Source organism: Pagrus major, chromosome 16, assembly GCF_040436345.1.
Source record: "Pagrus major chromosome 16, Pma_NU_1.0".
NCBI classification, from domain to species: Eukaryota; Metazoa; Chordata; class Actinopteri; order Spariformes; family Sparidae; genus Pagrus; species Pagrus major.
In genome coordinates, this window is record NC_133230.1 from 6,356,848 (window position 1) to 6,368,869 (window position 12,022).

At 42.9% G+C, this 12,022-nt stretch overlaps 1 protein-coding gene across 2 annotated transcripts in view; it reads right to left on the minus strand.

The window, feature by feature from the left end:
• The window catches only part of pcnx1 (pecanex 1), a 32,919-nt gene that overhangs the window by 1,374 nt on the left and 19,523 nt on the right, over window positions 1-12,022 (minus strand). The window contains exons 14-35 of one of the 2 annotated variants that reach the window (XM_073483554.1): window positions 11,191-11,362; window positions 10,021-10,131; window positions 9,729-9,820; window positions 7,808-7,917; window positions 7,308-7,413; window positions 7,065-7,157; window positions 6,747-6,897; window positions 6,502-6,643; window positions 5,972-6,149; window positions 5,627-5,735; window positions 5,215-5,344; window positions 5,058-5,116; window positions 4,585-4,800; window positions 3,850-4,103; window positions 3,530-3,760; window positions 3,289-3,389; window positions 2,941-3,091; window positions 2,620-2,850; window positions 2,253-2,527; window positions 2,025-2,152; window positions 1,318-1,748; window positions 150-290 (exon numbers count right to left, since the gene is read on the minus strand). In XM_073483554.1, coding sequence (XP_073339655.1) covers window positions 150-290; window positions 1,318-1,748; window positions 2,025-2,152; window positions 2,253-2,527; window positions 2,620-2,850; window positions 2,941-3,091; window positions 3,289-3,389; window positions 3,530-3,760; window positions 3,850-4,103; window positions 4,585-4,800; window positions 5,058-5,116; window positions 5,215-5,344; window positions 5,627-5,735; window positions 5,972-6,149; window positions 6,502-6,643; window positions 6,747-6,897; window positions 7,065-7,157; window positions 7,308-7,413; window positions 7,808-7,917; window positions 9,729-9,820; window positions 10,021-10,131; window positions 11,191-11,362 — 3,612 coding nt within the window. Of the gene's footprint in view, window positions 1-149; window positions 291-1,317; window positions 1,749-1,973; window positions 2,153-2,252; window positions 2,528-2,619; window positions 2,851-2,940; window positions 3,092-3,288; window positions 3,390-3,529; window positions 3,761-3,849; window positions 4,104-4,584; window positions 4,801-5,057; window positions 5,117-5,214; window positions 5,345-5,626; window positions 5,736-5,971; window positions 6,150-6,501; window positions 6,644-6,746; window positions 6,898-7,064; window positions 7,158-7,307; window positions 7,414-7,807; window positions 7,918-9,728; window positions 9,821-10,020; window positions 10,132-11,190; window positions 11,363-12,022 lie in introns of both variants that reach the window. The other variant, XM_073483553.1, reaches the window with a different exon arrangement.

Sequence of the window (12,022 nt, forward strand, 5' to 3'; positions counted from 1 at the left end):
CAGCAAAATCACATTTTTAGCTCAAGAGGTCAGAGAGTGTGTGAGCTGTGAAACAACAGCAGCATCATCATAACAGATCAAACATAACAGTCCAGAATAAGTAAACATAAATCTGCTTTAATGCTTTTACAGATTTAATAAAGACTTACATGTCCTTCCATGCCCTCTGAGGGGCTCCAGTCCCTCCAGCAGGTCCGTCCTGCCCTCAGTCTCATTGTCTCATCAGGCCACTGCAGCTCCTTCCGCTTCGATAAGTTGATGTTCTCCAGCACGTGACCGACATCCACAATCTGAGCGACATCACGGAAGCACAACAATAAGATTCACATTAAGGCAGGACTGACTGTAAATACAAGTGCAGATGGTTAACTCGATAGCATTTTAAGTCTTGTAAGGTTTTCCTCTCCTTTTTGCTTTTATGTGACAGCTTGGAGTTATTAGTGGAGACAAAAATTGAGGGAGAGTAAGAGATTACTTGCAACCAAGGCAGCAGAATAGGATGAATCATTTCAGTAGAGTGTTACTGTAATTAGAAGTTGTTAAGCGGATGCTGGCATGCTCTAAAACTCTATTAATGGCCTATATTTTAATTATATGCATAACAAGACTAAGCTCTGCCGCCATGCTAGAGGCTCTGTGGGACTGTACTTTAGCTAAATGCTAACATCAAGCTCACAAAGATAATGCAAGCATAATTAGCATGTGTGTAAGTGTGGTGTTTACTATGATCATTGAGTTAGTTTAGTGTGTCAGACTACAGCTGAGGATGATGGGAACCAGGTGGTATGTTTTGCAGGTCTTTGGTCACAAACCAAAGTACTGGATAAAATTAAGTTTTGACCTCATAGCGGCGCTAGATAAAGAGTCAGGGAGTCACCGTAATCAGTTGGATACATCACTTGAGCAACGTCAATAGCTATACCATATTTTTGACAATTATGTTTCTAAAACCATACCAGAGTTTACGTTCTGCTGTATACTGATAATTTTAAGTAGTTCAATTCTGTCTGCTTGTTTGTTGACATACTATATTCAATTCATTTAGTTCATGTAATCCCTAAGTTTAACAGTTTTTTTTGAAAGATTTTATACATTGCATTAACAATTATACATTATGAAGGCTGTTGTTTATCTGTCAGTGAGCTACAACACTAACAAAACAGAGCACAGGCGACTGAATGAGAAACACTCTGGCACAGTTTTCTGTTGTTGATGCAGAGTAATTCATGACTCTGAAACTGCTTAATTCCACTTGCTAACTGCCAACGCTCTGACATGATTTCATTCCAGCTTTTTTTTTTTTTTTTGCACACAAACCTGCACTCTGTAGGAGATGTCATCTCTGCGCACGGTGGAGATGGTGGGGTTGTGTTGTTGCGGGTGGTGATGATGGTGGTGATGCTGGCTGAGGGGGTCGGTCACGGTGCTGCACAGGCCGTCGTTGCCCAGAAGGCCCACCAGCGTGTGGCGTTTACAGGGAGGGATGCTGTGGCTGGAGAGGGAGGCGGAGGGGCCGGCAGGGTCAGAGGTGGAGCCCAGCCGGAGCTGCAGGGTAGTGGGGAGTGTGCGTAGAGACAGCTGGCTGGTGGAGGAACGTCGACAGGGCTCCAGGCCTGTTGTGGAGGTGCGCAGGGATGAGTGGCGGCTGCTGCTGTAGCGGTAGGATGATGACTGGCTGGCGACGGAGGCTCGGGCAGGAGAGTGACGTACCAATCCCGACTGAACAGACTGGGAACTCTGACTGGTGCCTGGACACAGGGAGAGGTCAGATATAGACCACATGAAACGAAAGGAGTGCTCCAGTGATTTAGTGTTTCAATCTCATACATGCTGTGGGTAACACTTGATATTAAGGTCTTTGTAATAAGTGTCAGTTAAGCGGTAATGAGGCTGTTATAAGTTGTTATAAGATACAACATTAATTTGACATATTATTTATAGTATTAGTGGTTGTGTTGGGGAGCATTGCTCACCCAGAGTGTGTGGCTGGTACGTGTGGGAGGGGGCAGGTAAAGAGGTCCCACCCTGCGACACTGAGCTCTGCTGAGAGTCGCCTCCAGTCCCATTCCCGCTGCCACAGGACAACCCTCCTGCATCTGAATCCTCGATGTTCCCTCCACTGTTACAGCCGGCACCACAGCCTTTCCGTAACCTACAAAGAACATTGGAATATAACTAATTAATTATAAAAGAAGAAGAAAGAAGAAAACATTAACAGTGGCAGTATGAAACTATTGCAGAGAGCTACAAACCTGTGCCAGGTGCTCACAACAAAGTTTCGTATATTCCCGATGCTGATGGGGCCTCCCAGGATGTGTCCAAGCTGGGGGTGTGAGTTGCAGTAGGAGGTGGTCAGCGGAGAAACATAGATGGGATATCCGATGGGCTGGTCACAAGAAGAATTGATCATGTTTCGTAGAGCCTGCTTAGCGTTCTGAATGCTCCCGCGCTCTGGGTTTCTGTTTCTCAGGAACACCAACTCCTGCTGTTGCCCCGCCCAAAGGCCTCGAACACATTCTTTATTAACCTGCAGCAAAAACAGTTCAGTTCTCGTTAAGTGACTTAAAATTGTAACGATTAAGGAATCAAAGACTAATTTTAATATGTTGCAGTTCTCACCTTGATGACACGGAAGCTGAGGTATCGTCTATTGAGCATAATGATTTTGTACTCATTGGTTCCTTCGTCGAGGACGTGGCGCAGGGCGAGGAGCGAGGGGGCATTGGACAGCACAGCGCTCCTCCAGGCTGGGTCGCCCTCGTGAGCGATGACCAGGTTCTGCTGGTGGGTGGAGATGGCTTCGAAAAGGACTGCCGGCTCATCGTACTCATCTGGGGACGTGAAGTGGTCCTAGAGGAACAAGTGCAAGATTTTGTTAAAAATTTGACCCTAAGTTTAAGGTCATCATGTGGTATTGACATAACACCTGCTGTGTCTCACCTGGTGTAATTTGAGAGACATTCGGATTCCAGGCACCACAACCTTCCTGAGCAGCTCCATATCTGCGAAGATCCACTCGTCTCTCACTGAGGAGATGCGGAAATCTCCCTTGAATAATGCATGAAGTCCATAAAGGAAAGACTCCAGATTGCTGTAATGGAAAGAAGAAGTTGAAGACTTTTAGTTGACTCATGAGGTCAAAAACAGAGCAGAAAGGAAAGGAGGTAAAAAAAAGTGTATGTGTATGCATGACCACGGGTCTGCTTGTTTGCCCTACATAAGTGAACTCTGTCAGCACTTAAAGCTTTATAAACGGTTGACTTATTGTAATGAAGATTACTAAATAACCTGGACATATGATGGGCTGCTGTTCCCAGAGCTCTCCTTCCAAGTACACACAGGCCGAAGCAGAGCAGCACCAGAGCCGAGTCTTTCTCACTGTCCAGTGGCTACAAAGAAAGCAGAGACAAGGAAGATTCATGACAATCAAATGCTAAGATAGCTATTGTTGTCTGTAGTGCCAGATAGATTTCTGATATTCACAGCCTGATCCAAAGTGTTCACTCAGGAAACAATAGTCCAGCATTACCTTGGCCCTCCGAGAGTTGCAGTACTGGATCCAGCCCAGGTAGACTCCACAGAAACTGTCCCTGGAGATGCCTGCAAGTCGATGGTCATAGTCCTCGTCGATGTTGGGATTGAAGGTAGGATCCAGGTCGACGTAGTTCCTCTCTCCACATCCCCGCAGGCCGTCTTTCATGGTCTCATTAGCCAGCCACTCTTCCAGTTTAGGTGAAGCGATCACGTAGTAGATGATACCCTGGGACCAGGAAAGGACGATGCATTTAAATCATGCAAAATAATGTACGGCACATTTAAAAAGTTATCGTCCAGCTCCATCCAACTAACCTTGACATAGTAGGTGGTCAGGATGCGTCGTAGATCGAACACCTGCAGCATGGAGGCGGCACTGTTATCGGTGATGCTGTAGCCCTCCAAAACGTATTTGGTGACCAGCACCTCCCAGGCCAGCCAGCGCTGTCCAAAAGCAGCATTAAAGGACAGGATGTGAGGGAGGTGACCCGGCTCGCAGCAACAGCAGCCCTCGTCTTCCTCCACACCCTCAGTGATGGCCTCCACTTCCCTCTGCTGACAGTACGTTCCTGTGGAGATAAATATCGACAAACGACTTAGATTTCAGTCAAATGTTAACACAGAAATATTAGATTAGATAGTTAGATAATAAGACTATATTTTCCTCATTGACAGTTGAAAAGTTGCTGACAGGTTGGTGATGAGTGTCATGCTCTGAGGATTGCCTCTAATTCTGTAAAAAGTTCACAGTGTGTCACGTGCACTCTGCTTCAGCAGTTTGTTGTGAGGCAGAGCACTATCGGCTGAAGTCATGCTGATAAGGCACACACAGGTGTGTTTAACAGGAAGATAAAACAACTGGGTTTATGTGCTTGAATGCTCATGTCACAAATAGAAATGTGGGTAGGTCAAGTGGTTTGTTAATAATTTGGAGGGTTTAGTTCAACCTGCTTGGAAAAAACAGGTGGTGGAGTTTAATTAAATCTGTACAAATATGATTTGGGGAGTGAAGGTTAAAGTTGAAAAGTGGCAAGTCCGTATATTTCTCACCTCTGAACTCCAGCCCTCGGAGCTGAAATGTGACCAGGCCATTGCCGATCTCGATGAGATGCACCAGAGCGTTTAGGTAGTCGGAGGCCAGGATGAAACAATCCCCGGTGCTGAAGTTGCCCCATCGGCCCAGGAGGAGGTCTCCACACAGGCTGTGCTGCAGGGAGCGGGTAAGGTGCTCATAGAAGATGGAGTTCAAATTGTTGTCGTCAGAGCCTGAAGATGGAAAGGCAGAAGGCAGGTGAGTTGCATGTCACTAACATCGCTGGAATAGATGTGGTTCTTTTAGCTTAAATCACATAGAATAACTTCGACAAGAGCATAGATTCTCCCAGCGTACCTAAATTACATTCTGGTGTCAGCTATAGATACCATGCTACCCAGAGAGGGAAGTTTAACTAGTGTAACAGCAAAGTAACAGACCCTTCTATCAGACCCTTACATAAAATTAAAAAGGACAATGATGCACTCACCTGGATTTCTGTCCAGCTGAGAGGCCAACCGAGTGTTGGAGTGATCCACTCTTTTAGTGCTGCAGAAAAAGTGTTTGAAATCACACATTTCAGAAGAATATTCACAAAGATAGCATTAGTTTTGCACATGGAACAGGATCTTAAAATGTTTCCCTACTTGTAGTCCCTCTCCCAGAACTTGACGGGACGGACATAAGAGGTGATGAAGATGGCACTGCCCAGGAAGGGGTTGAGGGGTGTGGAGAAGATTGCTGACACTACAGCCTGGACAAACAGCATAGCAGAGTCTGGAGGGGCTCAGGTCAAGGATCACTTGAAAAATATGTATACTTTGCTGTATGTAGCATCTGCTGTCCAGGTGCAATCCCATACATTTAGATACACTGAACATACTGAGCCACAGAAGGGTTTCTAATGTTTAGCCAACACTCATTTCCATAAATTAAGGAGGGCAATAACAAAACACACGTGAAACAGTACTATTAGCTTCTGTGATTCAGGTCAACCTAAGAAACTGGTGACTCAGTCGACAGTATATGTGTTGATAAATGACTGCAGTAAAAGGATACGAGGTACAGCAAAGGGCTGAGCAAAGGCGTGAAAGGCTGAGCCCCATGTGATCTGCCAGGGGGCGATGTAGGTGTAGACAAAGTGCAGCTTGTAGAACAGCTCCCACATCTGTAAAAAATAAATAAAAGAACATGGTACATCAGTAAGGAAACCTTTAACTACAAAGTCCTTCGATTGCATAACAAAGTAATATAATGCTTTGCCCTTACTCGTACAAAAATAACAGGCCTGCACTGATTATTCGTATCAAACTCAAAAGATTAAAACATTTTAGATGACACTAAACATATGCATGAAGTCTCTTATGCAGATTCAGAACAGATCTCATTGTATATTCCTTTCACCTTGCTGAAGACAATGGACATGAGGAAGAGGTCGAGCAGCAGCGTCTCAGACAGATGGCGGTAGTCGAAGGTGAAGAAGAGGACGGTGAAGAGGATCGTCACATACTGGTAGGTAGGACTGCTGTAGGAGGAACGAAGCAGCTTCAGGCCGGCCACTGTGATCATCAGAGCGCCGACCCTGGAGGAAATTTTGAATAACATCAGTGTGTAGGCTTGGACCGCAAGTTACAATTATTTTCATTATAGATTAAATTTCAGATTGTAAATGACCGAAATAATCTGTTGTTTTTTATATTTATGCATTTATTTTTGTGTTTTCTTTTGAACAGATCAATGCTGGTAAATTTTTTTTAAAAAAGCCACAGTTTAATAGTTTTGAATTAATATGATTAAACTATGATGTAACAATCAGATAGTGAAGCATACTGGTGAAGAAGATGATCCTCGCTTCAGATTATGTTAAAGTTGTAAAATGAGAGGAAATCAGAAGTAAAAATACAAGTATGTTGGAAAATAATCTGAATTCTCACTCTGTGTCTAGTCTCTTTGGGCTGGCGAGCTCTCTGGCGCTGCCACTCAGCTCATTAAGGATGACGAGTGGATACAGGACATTCTTCTCCACAAACAGCAGCCACACATGAAGCTTTTCAAACCACATCACATGAGCCGCATCTGACGAGAGAGACAAGTTTGGAGAAAGTTAACATCATTGTGACACACAGCAGAGGGTTTGATTTGGAGCCGTTTTCGTTGCTATATGATCCACTGTACTTACCCCTGACTTCAAACTGATAGTATTCCTTAGTTTTGAGCAGAGGGTGAGAGAAGCAGTACCAGGGCAGCTGCTTACGGACTTGAGGCAGCAGGTAGTGGGTGAGCAACCCCACCGTCCCCAACAGTGCATACAGGACATAACTGAGGAAAGGCTGAGGGGCATAGATACAACGGAAATAAATCATTAAATATAGTACATATGCAACCATTTGTATTTAATTTGTATTCTTGATCATTTCTTGTTTTCTAAGTGTCCCATCAGTCAAATGTAAATAGAAAGTTTATATGAACAGAGATAGCTTTAAAATGTTCACTGTACCTGTAGTGCAATAAACACTGTGCTGACATGGATGGCGAAGTAAAGGACAGCAATGACCACACAGACGATCAGGTCAGACTGCAGACGCTCATTCTGCGCATTCAATAACACACATTGGGGGTAGGATTAGAAATAAAGTGGGTACAAAACTCTTTAAAGGAAATGTAAATGCAAACGTAACTGTATGCCTGATTCTAGTTCCAGTCGTGACTTTAATCACATAAATGATGAAGGTCGACTCACCACCGAGCCCCTGAGCTTCTCAGGTAGAGGGTCTTGTACTTCTGACAGAGGGTCCTCTGGGTTCTTGTCCTTTATATTGGGCAAAATCTTGGACTGTATCAGCGAGCTATAAGGCGAGAAGAGGAAAAATATTAGCTGGTTCAAATACCATCAATCTCTTGGGGGTGATTTATCTCAGAGGGAACGTATAAATGACTCACTGTTAACACTGCAACCATTGTGTGAAGCAGCTTGAAACTATTTGAACGGAGCATTTTTGAAATGCTTAGAAAATTGCTGTCTGAGATAATCCACAGCATGTGTGTGAGTAGACAAGTCAGAGATTATTCATTAATGTGGATTTCTTTCAAGCAGACGTGGGTCAGGAAGGTAATGTAAAACACTTCTGACCACATACTGTATGAGCATCGGTGCCAGAATTTTATTGCTACCATTACTCTGAGAATCTTCTGAATACTATCGAGGACTACTGAGGTTTGTTGTAAAGGCGGAGAACTTACATGAGGACAGAAGGGTCGCTGCTTTGCCGACTCAGGTGGTAAGACACTGCCACCAAGAGGCCGCAGAACACAGAAAATAACACAGGGATGTGATGAGGCTCCCAGGTCTCCTGAGACACAAAATAATATTCTTTTAGTACGTTAAATATTTTGATTTTCTGTTTTTCCACAAACTGCAATGAATGTAGGACTTTCTTATGCTGATGTGTCAGGATATGTGGTTAGTTCCCGAAGAATCACTGTTATATTCAGACAAAAATGCTTCATAAATACTGTATGAAATGATGACCTAACATGGTGTGTGATCCAGGGTTCATACAGACATTGCAAAATTAAAATCAAGGACTTTTAAGTACTTTTTCAGTCACTTTTTCTTTGGGTTAGGGTTAGGGTGCTGCTCAAAGTAAAAATAATTCATTAAACATGAAGTCCTCACAATTTTATACAATTTGCTTTGGTTATATAATGTAAACAAAAGCCTACAGACTATCGCTACAACTTTGTGTCTCAAAATAGTAAAATAAAACCCACACTGCTCTGTAGCTCCCCCATATTTACTTTTATACATTATTAAACAGAAAATACTATTTATACTAGGGCTTCGCTGGTTATTATTTACTGAGAGATGTGCATCCATATTGCCCAGTATGCCAAGCTACTCATCATTTTAAAGTAATTTAATATGTAATGGGCCTCATGCAGCAACATTCTCTTAAATTTCTCTTACTCTTTTGTTGAGAGAAATCAACTCCAGATGCACCAAAAGTTCTTACCATCCAAATCTGCTCTAACCCAGATGTGCCCAGAAAAGTTCAAGTGGATTGTGGTTTTTTAGAATTACAAATCATTTACCAATCAGCCACCCATCTTCACCAGCTCCTTGAGCCAGATGCATTCCCACGGTACTATTCTGCAGCACAAAGGAGTCGTGTGCTCCCGCTGGCCAACGGGCCTCGACATTCAGAAGGTGGCAGTTTTCACCTGATATTATTTGGACGTTAACAGAGTGATACAGCTTTCGGTTGAGGAATGGGAATGGATCTGGAGAGGGTGCCTTGATCCATTTGGCAATCCAGCTACAGCAAAAAAAAGAGATCTTAATCTGTACCTGCTGGTTAGCAGTGTACGGGAACGATATGTACCAGGGCATGAATGGTATTTTTGCTTTCAGTGCTCTCGGAAGTACACGGCTCAAAGAGCACTGTTAAATGCCTGACCGGTCTGGTCTCCCATCTCTCTCTGAAATTAACCTGTGGCCAAAACTCTGAGTGCGCTGAGTACTTGGAGGTGTGGAGGCACGGGATTTGACCAGCGTGTGTTTCGCCTAAATTAAGGCTCCAGGTTGTAGCGCAAATCCATAAGCAGTGCTCGCGGCAATCTGAAACGAGTCAGCAGCCATTCATCTGTTTCATCAAATATATTATATTATGAGTTTTTTATGTTCCTATAATTTAAAACATATGTTTCCGTGCACTGGACAAACAAATTGTGGACTGTGTGAGTGCTCTCGACCACTCTTACAATTTTCTCTTACCAAAGAAAAGAGCAAAAATAAGAAAACATTGGTGAATCCCAGAAATCAAGGGGTACTAACAAATTAAGAGAAAATCGTGGATACAAACAAAAATAAGGAAAACAAGAGAAAATCTCTAATATGTGTGGTAATGAACTGTTTGTATCACTCAAAAGAGTGAAAAGTTAAAAGAAAGAAAAATCTTATTTTCTGCTAAGAATATTTCTTGGCAATAAGTTTCTTGACATCATTAAAGCAGCAATACTGAGGGAGTCTGGCTGGATCTTCAATCAGGTTCAATTTTTAATGTTGCTATAATGTCCATGTTTTCTAATTTTATAATCTGAAAGTGAAGTTGTGGCTGTAAAAAAGCAAATGTCACTGCATCTTAGCTGGCTTTGCTCTTACCTTCAGAGCTCCGTAGCAGAAGCCATAAAGCAGAGCGACGGTGACGATGCTGCGCAGGATGCTGTACAGCGCTGACAGAAGGCTTGTGGAGGCTGCAGAGAGCACAGAGAGGATGTCAGCAATGTGGCCACTCAACCTGACAGGCACCAGGCCAGGCAGAATGCTAATCAGCACTCTGATGAAGCCTGCCATATCATAATATATAAGGCAAGTGTATGGAGTGTGTATTGTCTCATTCTGTGGAGGTCAAAGTCACCCCTGCAGAGAAGCTGTGCGTCTATGAGTCACTCACCATTGCCCCCGAACACATGGATGTCCAGCTGCTCAAAGAGGTACATGACGAACGTGTTGACTTGCGGCAGCAGCCCCACAAAGAAGATGATGGGAAAACACAGAGTGAATACTGTAGGGAGAACCGCAAGGGGACAAAATTAAACATTGATTTTTTGATTCATTTTTCATATATATCAAGTTTCAGATCGATGAAGAGAACAATGACTTGGTGTTTGTTGTTCTGCATCTTCGACTGACTATTGGCTTATTGGTTCATATTGGTGCACAGCTGCATGTCTCCAGGGCAACTAACAGCAATTAATGTTGATTGTTGTTTGATGAAAGGTCGTCTTAACGCTCTCTGAACGAAGAATCATTGCTTTTAGTAGAGAGATTGTGGCTCGTATACGTAATGCACTTTCCAACCATTTTGGCTGATGAATTTCTAATCTTGTAACCGCAGCTCAATTTGTTTTTTGTGTCGGGAGAAACAATTAAAGTCTAGAGGTGGATGTATCACTTTTGAGTGTTTTCAGAGTAATTCTTCACCTATTACAGAAAATGTGGTACAACAAATCACCAGCCAATGTTTTAAATATGATAGATTTGATAACCTGGTACCCAGCATAAGTGCGCCTAAATAAAACATTTAGGCGCACCAGTACAACCAGTATAAAAGCTGCTCTTTGGGCCATACATTTTCTCTGTACCAATACTAGTATTAAAATCAGATTTTAAGAAGCCGGCCTACGAGTATGATTTGTGACATCACAAATAATTTGGGGGCCAATCTTGGTCCACTTTTCAGCAAAACACAAGTGCAATGCGGAAACTTGAAGCCTCCAATGCACATACACTGAGAATGAACTTTCCAGTGAAGTAGCAAACATCATGTACCCGGCAGTGAAATGAAAAATGTTTGCATATTCATATCTTCTGGAATTTTTAATGAGGGACAAGGAGTAGGTGCCATTTAAAGAATTTTAATATGTTACTTTTTTCTTCTTCAAGACCATGTCAGACACACATTAGAGAATTTTTATGTATATCTGTATGATTTCTTTGTATTGTCCTGATCATTTTTGTTATTTTATCTTTTTTAACTGCACTTTGTAAAATGCCATACAAATAAAGGATGTTGTTATGAATATCATTACGGCACATAAATGCCACAGGGGTGTACACTCACCAATGACAAGGTCCCTGGCAGAGGCGAGCACCAGAGAGCTGGTAAGTGCGACTCCGTACAGGGTGAAGCGGGATGAAGTGGTCCTCAGACTGCCGTAGTGAAGCAGCCAAATGAGGCCACAGCAGAGGCAGAAGTAGACAGGCCGGCTGTATGCGATGATACGATTATGGCCCTGCAGGGAGAAGGGTATGTTGGTAATAATTGCTTCGTTATAGAAGTTGGGCTTCCCATTTAAAGAAAAAAAAGAGTCACACCAAACATCAAATAACATTTCTTCTGAATGTATTTTTCTTATTCGACTCCAAGTGACTCCGTTTTATTTATGGAGCATGATACTGCAAAAATTAGAGAGTTGATTCCCACCATGCCCTTCAATTCTAAAAATGTGTGCCCTCGTGATACACTGTGGAAAAAAGCATATCACAACAAATAACATTAACTGCACAACTCAATTGTATAATCATTTCAAACAAGAATTACCCCTAAAGAAAGAATTCATTCAATGGTCTCAGTGTCATATGAGCCCCGGGGACAGTGACACAGGTGTAAACAGAAATAGCATCATGTGTATGATTTCACAAGAGAGACAGAATGTGTTCACACTGCAGGTTTCAACCCAAGAGGCTATGAGCTGCCCTGCTTTCTTTCTTCTTTTTTTTTCTACCAAAGGGAGTACTGGCAGTTTACACACCAACGACTGGATTAAATAGACCAGGTCTGCTCATAATGTGTCAACATTGTCGTGGACAGGGGAAGGAAAATTCCTGAAGGTGAGATGAGGTGAAGGCAAAGGGGAGACGCAAAGGGACAAGGAGGAAAAGAGAGGAAGAGA